This window comes from Elephas maximus, chromosome 6 (genome assembly GCF_024166365.1).
Source record: "Elephas maximus indicus isolate mEleMax1 chromosome 6, mEleMax1 primary haplotype, whole genome shotgun sequence".
NCBI classification, from domain to species: domain Eukaryota; kingdom Metazoa; phylum Chordata; class Mammalia; order Proboscidea; family Elephantidae; genus Elephas; species Elephas maximus.
Window position 1 is genome coordinate 79,976,180 of NC_064824.1, and position 19,933 is coordinate 79,996,112.

The window sequence follows — 19,933 nt, forward strand, 5'->3', positions numbered from 1 at the left end:
ATGTTCTTACTTTCCAAGTAGGCCATAACATTCTCTCCTCTGAAGTTTTTCCTATATATATTTTTTTTTTGCCTAGGATGGCTTAACTCCTAATTGTGCCCACGAAGTTTACCCTCATGCTCCTCCATAGCTTTTCCTCCCCTCCCCTCCCCAGCACCAGGATGATGCTCCTTCAGCTACATTTCCACAGTCATTGATGACGCTCTGTGAGTAACACACCAACTGCACTTAAAAGACATCACTGAATATATCTTTTGCTGATAGGTCTTCCGACCAATTGTGAATACTTTAAAGCAGAAATTGTGTCAAATTGATTGTAGCATCCCTGGAACCTATCGGAAACTCTGGCACATAACAACATTCTTCCTCAGCGTTAGAAGGAATAAACTAAAACCACTAAAGATTTAATAAGAGTAGTGAAAATTAAAACTATACACAAGATACCATTTCTTACCTGTAAGACTGGTTAAGATTTTTTGACAATATATTCTTTTTGAAAAATTGCAAGGAAGCAATTACTGTCATATGACAACAGAACAGTAAAATTGCAAAGACCTTTGAAGGGGAATTTCATATTGAGAAAAATCATATAGGCATTTATTCTTTGATTCAGCAATCCCACTTTTAGGAATCTATTCCAAAGATATACTAGAAAAAAACCAAAAGAGAAAATGCATAAGATTTTCTATTACATCGCTATTTACCACATCAAAAGTGACTAAAAAAAAAAATGAAACCCAGCGCCGTCGAGTGGATTCCGACTCATAGAGACCCTATAGGACAGAGTAGAACTGCCCCAGAGAGTTTCCAAGGAGTGCCTGGTGGATTCGAACTGCCAACACTTTGGTTAGCAGCCATAGCACTTAATCACTACGCCACTGGGGTTTCCCAAAAGTGACTAGAAACAACTCAAATATCCTTCCAGAGCCGGTTCAATAAACTGTAGCACACAGTATTGTGTTGATGTAAAAGGAAATGAGGAATCCTGACGTATACTGCCGTGCAGTTATCTTAAAAAAGAAATTACGGTGGAAAAAAGCATGTATGGTGGAGGAGTAGAGAAAATATATGCATATATTCTTACTTATATTAAAGAAATGAAAGTAAATTTAAAAAACAAATAAGACTACTTATAATAGGAAAAAAGAAAAAGGGTAGAAGGGACACAAATAAAAGCTACACTTCCCAGAACAGAGCTTCTTTGGCAGGTTTCACTTTGAAGCCACGTAAATATTTTACATAATTATAAAAAAAATTCTGGATTTTTTTTTTAAAGCAATGCCCAAAAAAACAAAAGCAAAATAAAACAAATAACCCTAATTGTATATCGAGTGTTGGGGGGTATAACCTCAATACAAGAATGATACCAAGCATGTTTATAACCCAGTAATTTCATTGCACGTCCCAAGGAACAATAACAACAAGAAAAAAATTGCAAAACAATCTTAAATGTCTTGCAGTAATTATGTTGTTAATGATTGCATTGGTGGTGTTATTCTATGCTCTGTACGTATTGGAGGATAAAGCAAATGAGTAATGATGTTTATACTGTTATTGTTAAGAATAGGATTTTAAGGAGAAAGGAGATAAAGTAAGAACCCTTTAGTTCTGAACTTAATTGGAAATATCAGTATAATCCCATGATGTATTTACTCTTTAGAAAAAACCACGTATTTCCAAGCTCTGCTCCCTAAAATATCCTAGGAAACAAAGAGCACATGGGAGAAGCATTAGCAATGAACATGCCTAGTACTCAAATTGTAGTCTCTAAATACCACTACCCAATAAAAGGAACAAAGCTTCCTTGATGATAGGGCTGGCTCAGTGTCTTGAAATATATAAGATGAGCCTGAGCTATCTTGCCACTCCAGAAAGCAAAAAAGCTATCAAAGACAACTGAGAGAATGTCAAAAGAACTCAGAAGTCAACTTGAAGTGACTCCCATTGGCCCAAAATTCAAAAATGACACAATTTGAGAATCAGTAAGAATAATCATCGCTGTGAATTTAAATATATTTAATATCCATGAATTCATCATGGTCATAATAATAAACCTCAGTGGTCACTGTGGCTGCTTGGATCCCCCTTTGAGAAATAATTTTCCTTTCAACTGCAAGGCGTGCAGTTAGCTGACAGCCTCCAGCTGTTGGTATCCTCAAGATCCAACAGTTTTGGCACTGAGGTCACACTCTTTCCAGGCAGCCCCCAGCCCATGACTGAGCACAGCTGAGGTTTGGTCATTTCTGCCCAAGGCGGGGCTTCTAATGAGCCATCTTTTCTCCAAAGCTCTCACCATAAGGTAAGCCAAGAATCTCATATCAGCTTCAAGGTCTGAGGCTCTAGCTGCCCCAGCCTGCTTCCTTCCCTTTTCAGGTAATAGATTGGCATCACAGGCTAAAGGCTTCCCCTAACCAATCTGCTTCCTGCCCCTTTTGTCTTTCAAGGCATTAGCCCCAAATAAACCCTTTGTATTCCTGTGGGAAACTACAGGCCAATGAACCCAGTTTGTTCAAAAAATAAATCACAAGGAAAAAAAAAAAAGATGGAAAGGAATCTGTGGATTAGAAGATTTAAAAGACACAGCAATCAACTACAGTATAGAACTTTTTTCAATGTTGCACAATGGTTAAGAGCTATGACTGCTAAGCAAAATGTTGGCAGTTCAAACCCACCAGCTGCTCCTTGGAAACCCTATGGGGCAGTTCTACTCTGTCCTGTAGGGCCGCTATGAGTCAGAATCAACTTGATGGCAACCGGTTTACAAAATAAAGACAGGAACAGAGAAACAATCAGAGGAATCTGAACACTGATTGGATATTTAAGAATATAAAGAATTTTTGTTTAAGTTGGAATAATGGTATTGTGTATGTCCTAGAGACACACACTGAAGTATTTACAGAAGAAATTATATAATGTCTAGAAATTGCTTCAGATTATTACAGAAGAAGGGTAGGGCATAGATGAAACAAGACAGGTGAGGGAAAACTGGTTAAACTTGATAACGTGTTATCACATTACAGAGGGTTCATGAAGGTTTATAATATTATTACTTCTATATTTGAGTATGTTTAAAGTTTTTCACGATAAAATACTGGGTTTTTTAGAAATATGAAAAAATATAAAAGAATCCCATTTATTGCTCCTATTTTCCTCATTTACTCAGAAATTGGACCTGGTCAGAGAAATGGGGTAAACTCTCCATCATGGAACTACTTCTCACAGGCCTGGAAGAAGTCAGGTGATACTGTCCTTTCAAAGATTTTTTTTTTATTTCAACCACGAGGCTTCACTGGCACTAACAACAGAGGGACTCCTGAAGGCATTAGGAGGAATTCTTTCGTGCTTGAATGCGGAAGTAGCGTAACCTAATAACAGCGGGCTCTGGAGTCAGACAGCCTGGCTTTGAATCCCAGCAGCTCCACTTTACTAGCATGACCTTGGCAAGTTATTTAACACCTCTGGGCCCTAGGGATAAAAAATCCTATCTATTTCATAGTCTTATTGGGAAGATTAAACAAGATAAGATACTTAGCACAGTACCTGCCTGAGTAAACACCAATAAATGCTTGCTATTTTCAGTCAAACACAGGGCACTGTTGTATAGCAGCAGTGGTAGTTTCCAGAACACTGTTTCTGATGAAAATCTTGGAATGTACATAGGAATTCCCTGATGCCAGCTGGTGCATGATTTTAGACTTATCTTTAGGCTTACCATAAGTCCATAGCACTATGCCAATGATGCAAAGTTTATCAACCACAAAAACAACACTCTCCCTCCGCCCCCCGCCCCAGCTCCAGCACACTTGCCTATTTGCTTCTGGATTCAATCATCAGTTACACTAAGGTCCTCAGTTTCTGGCTTGTATGCCAAAAGTTGGCATAAGGGTTAATTTCTTTCAACTCTATTCCTCTCCATCCTTCCTTCTTTACTTCCTCCAGCACACACTGACTTTGGAAATCACAAAAGCATATAAAAGCAGTGGCTCCTGAGTGTTTCCTCCCCTTGCTTAGTACACCCACACATACACACAAGACCAGAACTCACTTCCTCAGTGTATGCTACCTCCATCGTGGGCACTGTATTTCTAAAACTTGCGCAAGAATAGAGTCATATAGGAAGGTCTTGGAGAGGCCTGTGTTTAAGACTTTGATGAGGCCTGTAGACGTCAGTGTCTGAAATGTAACCTAACAACCTAGTCAAGTAATAGGCTAGGTGGCATAACAAGTAGTAAGGTTCAGAATGAATATCCTGGTACAAGATCATATAACCACAATGAGTTACATCTACTATATTCCTGGCCCTTTAAATAGTGATTTTCCTGGAAACCAAACTCTCAGAGAAGAAACTAAACTGTAGGGCTAACAGTCAACATGAGCCACGGCCTCACAGCCTTATCTACCCTGAGACCAGAAAAAGCAGATGGTGCCCAGCTATCAGGGCCACACTAGATGGTCCCTGACAGAAGAGGAGAAAAACATGGAACAGAACTCAAATTCTTAAAAAGTCCAGACTTACTGGACCAGTTGAGACCCGAGGACGCTCTGAGACTATCGCCCTGAGACACTCTTTAAACCTTGAACCAAAACTATTCTGAGATCACCTTTTTAGCAAAATAACAGAGTGGCACAAAAAATAAAGGATATTACTCATAAGTACATTGCTGTACTAAAAAACCATCTATGTGGCACCAAAAGGTCAACATTTACTCTAAAGCAAAGATGAGAAGATAAGGGGACAGGGAAACTAGGACTGGAAACAGAATAACCAGAACACAATTAAAGAGAATGTTGACACATTGTAAAAAATATAACTAATGTGACTTAACAATTTGTATAGAAATTGTCAAATGGGCACCTGATTTACTGTGTAGATTTTTACCAAAGGCACAATATTATTTTACATATACACACACACATAAAAATAGTGATATCCCACTTTCCCAAACTACAGAAGGCACAAAAATGCCCAGTCTAGGCAATAGTATACTCCTGCTTACCCAGTTGATCTGTTGTTTCCTACGCCAATTCCTGTGGCTCTTTGATTGTTTAGTTTCATTATGTTTAAACTTCTGCAACCCATTTCAGGGCCTCCTGCTTTGGACAATCCCATCTGGTTCAGCCTCAGGTTTCCTGACCTTGTTTCAGCACATCTGACTCTCAATTTGCATGTCCCTTGTCTTCAATATAAGTGCTGTTCTCTGCTCCCAGGAAGAGATTTCTCTGCCGGTTCCAATCCCAAAGGTCTCCACAAAATGCGAGTGGGGCAGAGGGAAGGAGTTTGTAACAAAGGCAGATCAGCTTTAAGAGGTACTTGCCTTCAGATGGGAGTCCTGGGTGGCACAAATGGTTAAGTGCTTAACTGCTAACACAAGGGTTGGTAGTTAGAACCCACCTAGAGTCTCCTTGGAAGAAAGGCCTGGCAATCTGCCTCTGGAAAATCACAGCCTTGAAAAACCTATGGAGCGCTGTTCTACTCTGAAACACCTGGGGTCATCAAGAGTTGGAGTGGACTCCATGACAACTGGTTTGGTTTTGGTTGGCCTTCAGTGGTGCCATAGGATTGTAGAATATTTAAGAATAGTATTAGTATGCAAACTTTCATGGCGTTAGAGGGTACACAAGAGTCCCTGGATGGCACAAACGGTTAAGAGCTCGACTACTACCTGAAAGGTTGGTGGTGTAACCCAGCCAGAGGTCCTGGAAGACAGGCCTGATGGTCTGCTTCCGGAAAAGTCACAGCCTTTTAAAACCTTATGGAGCAGCTCTACTCTGCATGGCGGTCGCCGTGAGTCCAAAGCAACTGGATGGCAACTAACGACAACAACAGAGGCGACACAAACCAGGATAGCTGTCATTTCAAATATACTATTCCCATAGTAAAAAACAGACTAAGTTTGCCAAATTCTAGTTCAAATAGTAGACCATAATGACTGTGAGGAATAATACAATGACTTTTATAGAAAAAGACTTCGACTTTAGTATCGGCCAATTAATTCACAATAACAAATAAAAGCATTTTTGTATATACAAAATATGGCAAAGGACTTTGGTACACTGGCATCTCTGAACTCAGTTGTTTCGTCTTTAAATCAGCAGTTCAAATTGTATGATCACATATAGGTTCTATACTGGGGTTAATTTTCTTTTTAGCTGCACAGTCTGGGAATAAAGGGGATAAATTTCTTCAACTCTTCACACATTAAAGCTGCACCATCCAACGTGGCCCCCACTAACCACATGTGACTATTCATATTTCAACAAAATAAAATAAAAAATTCAGTTCCTTGGCCACACTAGTTACATTTCAAGGGCTCAGTCCCCACATGTGGCTCATGGAGACCACATTGAAACAGCTAAGCTATGAAACACTCCCATCACCGAAGAAGGTTTAACTGGAGAGCCCTGCTCTACAGGACTCAGCCTACATTTGCTTTTCTGTGTGGTCCAATTTATTTTAATAAAAAGCCAAAAACCTCTGAGCCTATTTATATAGTAGGTTAATGGACCTCTCAAAGCATTTGAAAATTTCATAGATTAAATGTTTTAATTTTACAGATTTAAAAGCTTCATGCCACTAATAGTTAAACTTGATTCATCACACTCATTTACTTAAAATTCCTTAAAATTTGACAGCTTAGGAGCCAACTAACAACAATTTTTTAAAGAGGCATGTTTTAAATATGCAGACTGAGGAATCAAAGCATCACATTTTATCAAGTAATTAGTTCTTCAATAATTCACATGAGTAATAGGTCATTTTGGGGTTTAACCCCTGCTTCCATTATTTCTGACCACACGGTCACCGACAGATGTCTCACTTTGGATGTACACAACAGAAGACGGGTATCTGTTTCACCTACATCTGTTCCCAAACAGCTTAGGCAGATTAATACTTAGGATGTACCCTGCTCGGCTAAGTCCCACATAAACACTAACTCTTGTTGTTTTAAAATCGATTGTCTTTTCCTCATTTTCACACTTTTCTGCATTACCTTTCATGTGCTGAGCTTTCAGTAAATAAATATGTTTATAGAAGTTTAAAGCACAAGAAAATTGTCTTAACTCTCTTATAAAAGTAAGAAACACTTGAAACAGTTTCAAGATCCCATTTTGAAGCCTGGCTTTTTCAGATTTTCTGGTTACTGCTGTCATTCAGCTGAGCTCAGAGTTGTAGTAGGAATACTCCTTTGGGAAAAAACAACAACGACAACATAATATGAATTGTGTAATCTAAGGTAGTAAGTCTGTGAAAATTGAAAGCTTAAACAATAAGATTTGAAGCCCTTGCTTTATTTTTTTAATATTTAAAACATAATATTCTAATACTAATCAAACATATGATAAACCCTTGCTCATAAATTTGATTAGAGAATACAGAAAATGAAATAGAGTAAGAAAAAATGAGCTAGTTACTTTGTTCATCATAAAAAATCTGCCGATGACTAGCCTTGACCAATTTATTCCTTCCTTCCAAAAAAATGGCTTGTTCTTCACAACAGAGAACCCCTGAGGGAGCAGGAGAGCAGTGGGATGCAGACTCCAAATTCTCATAAGACCAGACTTAATGGCCTGACTGAGACTGCAAGGACCCCGGTGGTCATGGCCCCCAGACCTTCTGTTGGCCCAGGACAGGAAACATTCCCGAAGCCAACTCTTCAGACATGGATTGGACTGGACAATGGGTTGGAGAGGGATGCTGGTGAGGAGTGAGTTTCTTGGATCACATAGACACTTGAGACTAGGTTGGCATCTCCTGCCTGGAGGGGAGATGAGAGGGTGGAGGGGGTTAGAAGCTGGCAAAAAGGACATGAAAAGAGAGAGTGAAGGGAGAGAGCGGGCTGTCTCATTAGGGGAAGAGTAATTGGGAGTGTGTAGCAAGGTGTATATGGGCTTTTGTGTGAGAGACTGACTTGATTTGTAAACTTTCACTTAAAGCACAATAAAAATTATTTTAAAAAAAATGGCTTGTTCTTTTCTAAAAACAAGACCCATGCAGAAGAAACTGTCCACCTCTCATGAGGGGTCTTGACCTATATTTCCTTTGTGGTTCTTCCAGTTAGAAATTCATTGATGCTACAAAGCTCCTGGTGTAAAATACAACACCCCTCCACATACAACAGACAAGTCAATCCCATTGATCATCCAAACCTGACTCAGATTTATGTAATTTGACAAAATAGCCTAACACTTAAATTCTATCGGAATAGCTATTTCTTTAAAATGCAACATCACAGATGGTCAGAGTGTATGGTAGAGATAACATAATCCCTCATTTTACAGGTGAATAAATGGGGTTAAATGACTTGCCCAAAGTCAGTTACACACCTAGTTAGTTGTAGAGACAAGATCCCAGATCCCTTGGTTCCCACTCCTAAAATCTTCACTGCATCACAGATAGAAGCAGAGTGCAGACACCTTTCAGGCTGGAGTATGGAAGCTATAACAGTGCTTTTAATACTTCAGCTGCCCCCCACCCCATTAGTAAGCTATGAAGTTAATTTAGTAAATCATTGTCAGCATTTATTTATAATGAAAACAGAACACAGAGTGAGTCTCACATAGCAAGTATTATTTGGTGCAACGTTTGTTTTGGGAAATCACATACTAGTGCAGATATGTGTACACTATCTGTCAATCCCTACAGGAACCTTCATTTCAGAGGACTGCTGGATAGTTGAGTGGTTACATATTCCCAAGGTGACATAGCAGAGATAGAGACTTGTGGGCCTGAGCCATTCCTCTCACAGGGATCCCTGAATTGATTCTTCCTTAAATGCACTAAAATATTAGCTTATTATAGTCTAATTCTACCCACTGCTAACTCTCCCCATCAGTAGCCTTTCCTTTATGGAAAATAGATAAAAACATTATAAGTAAGAGGTGGCTAAATGGAGACAATGAGAGCAAATGAAATTTTTAGGAGCCTATCATGGAAAGTGAGGAAAGAGGCAGGGCCTGCACTAGAGACAGAAGCTTCCAGGATCAAGGCAGGGGCCATTTAGGATGGGAGGGTGTTGAACTTAAGTGAGAGAGCTGACAGAGAGTGACTGACCATAAACCTAAGAAAGAGGGGATTACAGAGGAGGCAAATTCCTAGGTGTGGCTGAAGAGCTGGGATGCGTTGGCCCTGAGGGAGATAAACATCCATGGTGTAGCCATGGGTACAGGAAAATGAAGTGGAATGAGGACTAAAGCCACTAAAATGGAAGAAGCCCAGAAAGTCTCAAGCTTCGACAATGATTGTGCTAATCGCCATCACCGGTGGCAGCACTCAGGCTGAAGAAGGAGACTGAGAGTTAGGCAGCGTTTTAAAAAAATATAGGACAGAAGCTGGAAAAATCTTTCTACTAAGCAAAACACAAATTCCTTACCTTTGTCTTCTGGCCTCTCCTCATTCTGACCTCCAACTGCCTGTTAAATATTCTTCTCTCGTTACACTTTGACAGACTCTGTGTATACACCAGCTGTGGTTGAGTTGGTTTCAACTCATGGCAACCTCAGAGTAGCACTGTACTCCACAGGATTATCAATGATTGATTTTTTGGAACTGGCTGACCAGGCCTTTCTTCCAAGGCACCCTGGGTAGACTCAAACCTCCAACTTTTCGGTTAGCAGCTGTAGGCATTAACCAATTGCACCAGCCACGGACTCCTTGACAGACTCTAGCATTCACTATTCCCAGGAAATGGTCTTTCATTTTCTGCCTTTATGTTATTTCTTCAACCTAGGATTTTCCACCCACCTCTATCACACCCTAACCATCCATAAACTTACTTAGTCTTTCTGATCCAAGTCTAATTCTTCTTGGAAACGGGTTCTTAAATAAGCAAATTGATATTCCATAAAGAAACTCCGGTCAAGAATACCCTTAAATCCTTAAGAACAGGACCCACACCTTACTGATCTTCATATTGCTACACAAAGCACTAAGTAGGTACTTAATGTCTGGTGAATGTTTAGTAACACACTGTCTTATACACCTACACCTCACTTATTAACTATCTCGTTATTCCACATTTCACATTTACAACAGTAGAAAATCTATCATCCAATTATTTTGCACATTGATAACATACCTTTGGCAGTAACAAACGCCAAGGTGCAAGGTGAGAGTAACATTGGCTGCGATGGTTAAGGTTATGTGTCAACTTGGCTGGGCCATGATTCTCAGTGGTTTGGCAGATATGTATTGATGTAATTTGGCAATTACATAATGATATAATTTAGCAGTTACATAATGATGTAGTCATCCTTCATTTTGTGATCTCCTGTGGTCCTCCTTTGTTTTTGCATAATGCTGATTTTTGCATAACACCTGGTCTTTGGAGCCTAACCATGTCGATAGATGAGGAGTGGGTATGTTATAGTTTGGAGTCATATGTCTTTTCTGTGAGTTGAATCTTCCTCGAGGGCAGAGACCAGGTCATCATTTTGCATTTTCATAGCATCTAGCAAAACATCTTAGCACTAAGCACCAAAATATTTAAGTTAATTTGTTAAGGTAATAATTGCTAATCATGTTAATATGTTGTTTGACAAAATCTAATACACTAAATTGCAAACTTATTTCTCTCAAAAAAAGAAAATGCTGATGCATTTGTGCCTCCAGTCTTGACTTACAGGCTTTCCTTACTCCTGTGGGAGACAGAGCAACAACCACTATTCCAAGTAACCCTTGAACCCAATAAAGAGAACTACAGTCACTATGGTTATACTAATTTACCTTGTCAACAAGACCATCAATTAGTCACAATTTTGGCAGTGATAGCCCTCATAAAATACATTAGTGTCTTTGCTCATTACTTAAGACGGAAAATTAGAGAAAAGATCACATGTTGTTTTATTTCATCAGTGAAAATAACTAAGGCACTGTGAGGTTTGAAAGCTGGACAGTCTTGCAAAGTACCTCATGTGAATGATTCAATAATGCCCAGTGACTCCCCACATCCAGCCTGCCTGGAACAGCCCAGTCACCTGTCAATTAGTGACAAACACGGTCTCCCTGGACATAGTTTCCTATACCACGTTCTCTCAAGTATGGTAACTTTGCTTTAATTTCTCCTCCATTGTCCGGCCCAAATTCAACTATGCGTCATCACTCGTATCTAAGTTAATTCCACATCAGGAAGCACATTTTTACATTTAAACATACTGTGTATGGTTGGGTGTCTTTGAGTCGATTCTGACTCATAGTGACTCCATGCAACAGAGTAAAACTACTCCCTAGAGTTTTCTTGGCTGTAATCTTTATAAAAACAGATCACCAGGTCTTTCTCCAAAGGAGCCGCTGGTGGGTTCGAACCACAAACCTTTCAATTGGCAGGCGAGCACGTTTACAATCTCTTAATATGTCCTTTTCCATCTCCTTTCCCACTCGTCATTTTATCTAAGTAAAAACACCTCTCGGTTTCTTCTTTAAATAGAAGCGCTTCCTACTGTGCTTGCTGCTGAGCGCAGTTGTTCAGCAGTCAGGGGCTCAGCTGCTAGCTGAAAGACCAGCGGTTCAAACCCACCAGCCATTTTGCAGAAGAAAGATTTGGCAGTCTGTTTCCATAAAAATTACAGCTTTGGAAACCCTATAGGGCACTTTTACTCTGTCCTACAAGGTCACAGTGGGTTTTAAAGTGGTCTGGATGCTAGTTGGAAAACCTGGTAGCATAATGGTTAAGTGCTACGGCTCCTAACCAAAAGGTCAGCAGTTTGAATCCACCAGGCGCTCCTTGGAAACTCTATGGGGCAGTTCTACTCTGTCCTATAGAGTCTCTATGAGTCGGAATCGACTCCATGGTGATGGTTTTGTTTGTTTGTTTGTTTATTTGGATGCTAGACTTTAATTTCTAAGAAAAAAATGATGCACATATATCAAGGAAAAGAAAACCAAAGGTTTCATAACCAACAGAGTTACAAAACTGTCAAGATATCTTTTTAAATTCTGTGGCAATGAGTTTAAACCTACTTTTCCTCGGTTACCACCAATCAGTGTAAAACAGCATTTCCTTTTTCTTACATTGTTTGCTTTCTTCTGTACCAGCCTGGCAACACTGATTTGTTTGACCTCTCAGTGAACAATACTTCATTTTAATTCTATAGTATTTCAGCTTCATTGTAGGTTAAGTTGGCTGGTATGGGCTAATCTAAACTCTAATGACAAACTTCTACATTCTAAAATTCAAACTGATTTACAAACTAATAGAAGTAATTCATGGGCATATTCCAAGCTTTTGACTTCAAAGGTTCAAGACAATACTCCACCTTGGTTTTTGAAACACCTAAAAAAAAAAAAACCAAACCCACTGCTGTGGAGTCCATTCTGACTCATAGCGACCCTACACGACAGAGTAGAACTGCCCGATAGAGTTTCCAAGGAGCGCCTGGTGGATTTGAACCGCCGACCTCTTGGTTAGCAGCTGTAGCACTTAAACACCTAACGCCATCCTAATTAAGGTTGGAGGAACTTTAATTAAGTGGCTGGTATTTGCAGCACAAGCTTAATTCACACTGCATAGCCCGTGCTGGGTCCATGACTGTTCGGTTTCATTTTGTCAGTAAGGTTTTTGCACAAGGAACTTTATAAGACAGTGACTTTTCTCTGTTCTACAAAATCAGTTGGACGTGTTTTATTTTCCAACAGGGGAAGGCGATGTTTGAATTTTTTTTATTAATTTCATAAGTTTTAATTTACTGAGAAGAGGCTGCATACTGCAGCTCAAGGTTTTTCCCTAAATCATCTCTAGACTAAGACTTGAAATATTTTTATTGTAAACGACAGCCTTGGAACATCTTCTAAATAACTCAAATTTTAAGCCAATAAAAGGCAAATGCAAGTAAAAAGCATGAATCGTATTTGCACAAAATGTAACCATTACAACATTGGGATTCAATATTCTAGAGTCAACATTAAACATCACATTTCTAGACTGAGCCTGAAGAAGCCTTAATTGTAGCCAACGGCAAGGAATGTCAAGATTGGGAAAGCCCAGAGGGACCCCACAGCACTGGGGTTAAACTCAGAAGTCAGCTAATTGAGAATTAGATTCAGAACCCATGTGTAGGCGTATTCTCTAAACGTCTCATACTTTCATCATAACGTCAAAAATTGATGAATTAAAACTTTCCAACTTGGAGGGGCGGAGTAGGTGACCATTCTGCCTTTGGAAAAACACCGCCCCTTTGGGGCTCAGTTCTTTCTTTTCAGACGCAGAGCAGAAGCTTTGTGTAACGTTTACCCAGAGAATGAATCCAGAGGCGGGAAACCAAGCGGGAGGAGACAGGTAGCGGGAGGAGCGCTAAGGGATGCCCAGTTTTCCCCGGTCGGGAGGGCGGAGGCGGTGGCTTCGGGACGCGGTGGTCCCGCCGGGCAGAGGAGGAGCCCAGGGAGCAGTAGGACGCGCGGAGGAGGGAGGGGAAGCTGCCGGGCCCGGGAGACGGCGGGGAGGGGAGAAGAGCGCGGGCGGGGAACTGGAAGGCGCGCGGACCCTGGCACTCACCCGCCAGGCGCTCGGGCACGATGGGCCGCCACCTCAGGGCCCGCTCGCTCAGCACTACGTCGCAGCTGCCCCTCCCGATCTCAAAAATGCCCCGAAGCAGGATCTGCTCGGCTGTCGCCTCTGGCTGCTGCAGGGACGGTAACAGCGCCGAGGGCACCTCGGCCACCGCCGGGGGCGCCTCTTCCTCCGGGCCGCCCTCCAGGGCTCTCACCCGGCTGCCGCGCCGTCCCCGGAGCATAGCAGAGGAGCAAGCTGGGCCCGTGCCAGGGGTCCCGGGGAGGCCCTCGCAGGAGGAGGTGGAGGCCGCGGCAGTCACCGTTCCGGCTGCGTCCGGCGCTGCCACAGCAACGGCGCGCCCGGCCGAGCCCAAGCAGGGAGGCGGGGCGCGCAGGCGGGGCCGCCCTGGCTAGTCTGGCTCCTCGGCCCGCCGCCCTCGCTGCTTTGCCGCTCCCTACGAAAAGACCCTTCCTGGAGGAGGAATAAGTCGCTCCCTCCGCCTACTGCTACTGTTCTTAGGGGATTTAACGCATTGCTTTACTGGTAGTTGTATAAAGCAGGGCTTCTAAAACTTTACCTTGCACAAATATCAGATTCTTATTCAATAGGTCTGGGATGGGGCCCAAAATACTACATTTCTAAAGAGTTCTCAGGTGATGCCATTGCCTCTGGGCCTTAGAACACACTGTGCAAGGGGATAAGCCTCTGTTTTTCCACCTCCTTTCCAGCGTTCGCACATGGCAAGCAGAGTTCCTGCTTTACAACCTTGCATGCAAGCCCTCAAGAGCTGACCGTTAGGCAACTGGGATGAAGTGGGAATTCAATTACCAACAACCCAAGGGGAAGCCCCTGTTTTGTACAAACCCATTGCAGTCCTGTGGACTCACAGCGACACTATAGGACAGAGTAGAATTGCCTCATAGGGTTTGCCAAAGCTATAAATCTGTATGGAAGCAGACTGCCACATATTTCTCCCAGAGAATGGCTGGTGGGTTCCAACCGTCAATCTTTCGGTTAGCAGCTCAGCGCTTAAGCAGTGTGCCACCAGGGCTCCCTCCTGGTTTGTATAAATAAAAACAAAACAACAACAAAAAACCCTTGCGGTCGACTTGATTCCGACTCATAGCGACCTTACAGGACAGAGAACTGCCCCATAGAGTTTCCAAGGAACGGCTGGTGAATTTGAACTGCAACCCTTTGGATCTGATAAACTTAATCTTAGAGGAGGTTGCCTCCACGTTTTAAGTATTTGGGCCCTACCTTCCCCCAGAATGTCCCTAGGTGATGCAAACAGTTAACAGGCTTGGCTGCTAATCAAAAGGTTGGAAGCTGGAGTACACCCAGAGGTGCCTTGGGAGAAAGGCCTGACATCTACTTTGGAAAAATCAGCCGCTGAAAACCCTATGGAGCACAGTTCTACTCTGACACACATGAGGTCACCACGAGTTGGAATCCACCCCATAGCAACTGGTTCTCCAAGTTATCCCCTCTGCAGTCTGGTCTTTACCCAGATCTAGCACTGGGTTTTGGTGGGTAGCACACCCTTGGGAGAGATTACAAGCAGCAGGGTTTGTTCTCCAGAAGATTACTGCTGTAATGCAGTGTTACCTGGAAATTGAGAGTGCCCTGGGGAGTTTACCGTTAGCTTACTTCAGGTAGCTGGGATTCAGAAAATTATCTATTTGTCCTTTTGGGAAGCACAGGGTCTCTAGCCATCAACAATGGCTACATATTAGCATTACCTGGGGGAGCTTTTAAAAACCCCAATGCCCAGGCCTTAACCCTTTGCTGGCCAGTGGATTCCGACCCTTAGTGACCCTATAGGACAGAGTTGAACATCTTTCTCCCAAAGAGTGGCTGGTGGATTTGAACCAATGACCTTTCTTTTAGCAGCCTACTGCTTAACACTGCACCACCAGGGCTCCTTCAGGCCACACTTAAAGACTGTTAAATCAGAGTCTCTCGGGGTGGGACCCAGACATGAGGGTTTTTTTTTAAAGCTCCCCAGGGGATTCCAATGTTTAGCCAAGACGGAGCATGGTTGCTGTAAGTAGTGTAAGGACACAGGAAGCTGATGATTTGTGGTGGGAAACAGACAGACAGGGACCAAGGGAGTCCCCTGGAAGAGGAGCGGAGTGGGAGGTAAAGCAGGAGGCTGCAGGGTCATTAGAATTGAACTGAGAAAAAGTTAGGGGTGGGAAAGCTAAAACTGCAATTAAATTTATACAGTTGTGAATCTAGTTAGTTGCAGTGTGCCGGCACCCAAACAATCATGTCGGGTAGGTAGCCCCTTCGCACTCTGTTCTCGTTCCTGTTCACACGGCAAAGTCAGGCAGAAGAACTAACAGTAGCAGGAGTTTCTCAAGAGACGTTCTACTCAGACTTGGATTTCAAAAACATCAGGGAGAGAGACCGTGTTTGTAGGCCTAGCCAAATCCCTCTCGAACATAAAGCACCCGTGTGCCTGGTAAGCTAATACTCTTACTATTTAATGCTCCAAAAACTAATACCCAAGCTCCCAGGCGAAGCGGGGAAGAGCCTCAGTTTGATCTGATTGCATAGAGCTGTTCCTTGGAGCAGAAGTGCAGCTGCTGCTAAGCCCCACGCAGGCAGGCTTCTGGTGGCTCAGCTCAGCAGTCGTTAGTGGGGAAGAGCTGGTGCCCTCCACAGAGTGAGCTGCGGTTCTGGAGTCAGCATCTTGTATTCACAGCTGTCAGGCAATCAACACAATTAGAGCTCACTGGCTCTTTAAAAGCTCACTGAGGGCTAGGGCAGATAGGCCAAGGCAGTGGCTACTTCCTAGGACCTTTTACAAGGGCGCCAGTTGTTTTTTTCAAGATTCAGTCAGGCCAGATAGTCAGACATGGGCTTTGCTTTGTTTCTGAAGTCTTGGTGATTGCTGGAGAGTGGAAGTAATAGGGGCTGTACTATGTTCTTTCCTTTTGTTGAGCTGTCTTTTTTTCAGGGTTCTAAAGGCTGCATGCCCCAAGGCTCTGTCCTTAGGATCTATCTACAGGAGCGTCAGCCCCATAGCTTTAAATAATATCCAAAAAACCGATCCCATTTCTGTCGAGTCCTCTCCGATTCATGGCTACCCTATAGGACAGAAAAGAACTGCCCCATAGGGTTTCCAAGGGTCTGCTGGTGGTTTCAAACTGCTGACCTTTTGGTTAGCAGCTGAGCACTTAACCACTGCACCACCAGGGCTCCCAAATTCTTGTCTTAAGCCCCAGTGACTCCCGTGAACTTCAGATTTGTACGCCCAACTGCCTACATGGCATCTCCACTTGGCTGTCCAATAAGCATCTCAAAAGTAACATGTCTAAGACCAAACTTGTGATTTTTCCATTACAAATCTGTTCGTCCAGAATGTTCCAAGTCTCAGCAAAGAATGTTAACAAAATCCTTGATGTCATCCTTGTCTCCTCACTTTGTCTCATACCTCACATTCAGGCTACCAGCAAATCCTGTAGTCAGGGATGTAGTCAGGGATTGAATTACATCCCCCCAAAATGTGTGTATTAGTTTGGCTGGGCCATGATAACCAGTATTGTGTGATTTTTCTATATGTTGTAAATCCTGCCTCTATAACGTTAATGAGGGAGGATGGGTGGCAGTCCTGTTAGTGAAGTAGTACTCAGTCTACAAGTTTAGAGTGTGTCTTGAGGCAGTCTCTTGAGGTATAAAGGAAAGAAGTGAGCAGAGAGACGGGGGACCTCATACCACCAAGAAAGCAGTGCAGGGAGCAGAGCACGTTCTTTGGACCGGGGGTCCCTGCGTGGAGAAGCTCCCAGTTGTGGGGAAGATTGGTGAGAAGGCCAGCAGAAAGAGAAGGACTTCCTGGAGCTGACACCCTCAATTTGGACTTTTAGCCTACTTTACTGTGAGAAAATAAACTTTTTAAAACCATCCACTTGTGGTATTTCTGTTATAGCAGCACTAGATGACTAAACACCTCTCAATCCCACCTACGGAATATACTCTGAGTCCAACTTTGTCTTGCTTTCAGAGTGCTCTCATACTAGTCTGTGCCCCTGTACCTCTCACCTGGACTACTTTTATAGCCTCCCAACCCATCTCCTTGATTGAACTGTCGTTTTTCTTAACTGACTTCTGCAGCCCAGAGTCTATTCTCCACCTAGCATATTGTTCCTTTAAAAAGTAACAAGATCATAAAGATTCTATAGAAGAATCCTGATCAAAAGGGGGAAAATGTGGAACAGAATTTTAAATTTTCATGGAACCCAGCCTTTCTGGAGTCACTGAGGCTACATAAACCCTCAAAATTATTACTCCAAAATAATCTTTAAACCTTAAACCAAAAATTTCCCCAAAGTCTTCTTTAAACCAAATTGTAGTTTAGCTGAATTAGTAAAGAATGCCTGCCTGGAACACTGTGCTTTTTTAAAGAACTATTTATTTGGGACCAAACCAACAACAGCAACTTGCAAGATTAGATAGAAAGCTTAAGGGTCAATGAGTTTATGTTAAAGAGGGAGGAACAGTTCTGAAATGGAGGATAAAAATGGTTGCACAATTTGAAGAATGTAATCAATGTCACTGAATTGTACACATAAAAATTGTTGAATTGGAGACTAGGGGAACCTCTGAGACTTTTGCCCTCAGATAACCTTTAAACTTTGAACTGAAACCACTCCCAGAGGTCACCTTTCAGCTAAATAACAGATTGGCTCATAAAATAAACAATATCACCTATGAGTTCTGTGCTTCTTTAAAAAAAAAAAAAAATCATCTGTATGAGGCCAAATGGTCAACATTTACCTCAAGGCAAAGATGAGAAATTTGGGGGGAGGGGGGCAGCTGGATTAATGGAAATGGGACAGTCAGAATGAAAATAATGAGAATGTTGATACAATGTGGAAAATGTAACCAAAGTCATTGAACAATATGTATAGAAATGAGAACCTAATTTGCTATGTAAGCTTTCACCAAAAACAAAATATTTGAAGAAAAAAAAATTGTTGAATTGGTCAATGTTCTGCTGTGTATTTTTTCAAACAACAACAAAAATTAAAAAAAAAAAACAAGACTATATCACTCCTTGCTCAAAACCTTCCAATGGCTTCCTATCACTCTTGAATAAAAGTCTTTAAGCAAGGTGGTTAAGTGCTTGGCTGCTAACCAAAAGGTTGGCAGTTCAAACTCACCAGCCGCTCTGTGGGAGAAAGATATGATGGTCTGTTTCCATAAAGATTACAGCCCTGGAAACTCTATGGGGCAGTTCTCCTCTGTCCTATATGGGTTGCTATGAGTCAGAATTGGCTCCATGGCAACAGAATTTTTGGGTTTTAGCAAGGCGACAAGGCCTACATAATCTAGTCCTTGGCTACCTCTCCAAGGTCCAAACCAAACCAAACCCACTGCCGTCGAGTCGATTCCGACTCATAGCGGCCCTGTAAGACAGAGTAGAGCTGCACCGTAGAGTTTCCAAGGAGTGCCTGGCGGATTCGAACTGCTGACCTTTTGGTTAGCAGACTTAGCACTTAACCTCTACACCACCTAGGTTTCCTCTCCAAGGTTGCTTACTAATAATTTTCCTTTTGCTCACTTATCCAAGTCTTCTTACTATTCCTCAAAAACCTGAGAAAAATCCCTTCTTAGAGCATTTACTCAAGCTGTTCCCTCTGGCTGGAATGCTTTTCTCTCCAGCCCACCACATGGCTTACTCCTTCACTTGATTCACACTTCTGCTTAAAGGTCATCTCCTCAAAGAGGCCATTCCCGAACATCCTCCATAATTTACACCCTGTAACCTAGCAAAACTCTATGAGGCAGTTCTCCTCTGTCCTATAGGATCACTATGAGTCAGAATTGACTTGATGGCAATGGGGTGGTTTAACCTAGCGAATAAGTTTCTTATTGCTGCTATAACAAATTAACACAAATACAGTGACTTAAAGCAGCACAAATTTATTATCTCAAGGTCAGAAATCTGAAATCAGTTTTATTGGATTAAAACAAATAAATAAGGAGAAATCTGTTTCCTCGCCTTTTCCAGCTTCTAGAGGCCACCTACATTTCTTGGCTCATGCATGGCCCCTTCCTCTATATTTAAAGCCAGTACTATCATATCTTCTCTCCTCTCTGATCTCTGTTTGTAATCTTACACTTTCTCTTTTTCTCTTTCTGATTTTGACCTTCTTGCCTCCCTTTTATAAAGACCCTTGAGATTACATTGGACTCAAGTGGATAATCCTTAACTACATTTGCAAAGCCATTTTTGTTACATAAGGTTCTGGGAATTAGATGTGAACATCTTCTGGGGGCCATTAATCTGTCTACCATACCCTGCTTTATTTTTTACTGCTTCTTATTATATACCTATTGCTGTCGAATCAGTTCCAACTCATAGTGACCCTATAGGACAGAGTAGAACTGTCCCATAGGGTTTCCAAGAAGCTGCTGGTAGATTCAAACTGCCAATCTTT

The 19,933-nt window shown here is 42.1% G+C and overlaps 1 protein-coding gene across 3 annotated transcripts in view; it reads right to left on the bottom strand.

Annotated features, from left to right (window-relative positions):
- Positions 1-13,810, bottom strand: part of CERKL (ceramide kinase like) — a 123,336-nt gene extending 109,526 nt beyond the window's left edge. For all 3 annotated transcript variants that reach the window (XM_049887573.1, XM_049887572.1, XM_049887571.1), the window contains exon 1: positions 13,488-13,810. In XM_049887573.1, the coding sequence (XP_049743530.1) occupies positions 13,488-13,725 (238 nt within the window). In that variant the 5' untranslated portion in view covers positions 13,726-13,810. The remainder of the gene's footprint in view (positions 1-13,487) is intronic.
- Positions 13,811-19,933: the final 6,123 nt, after the last annotated feature.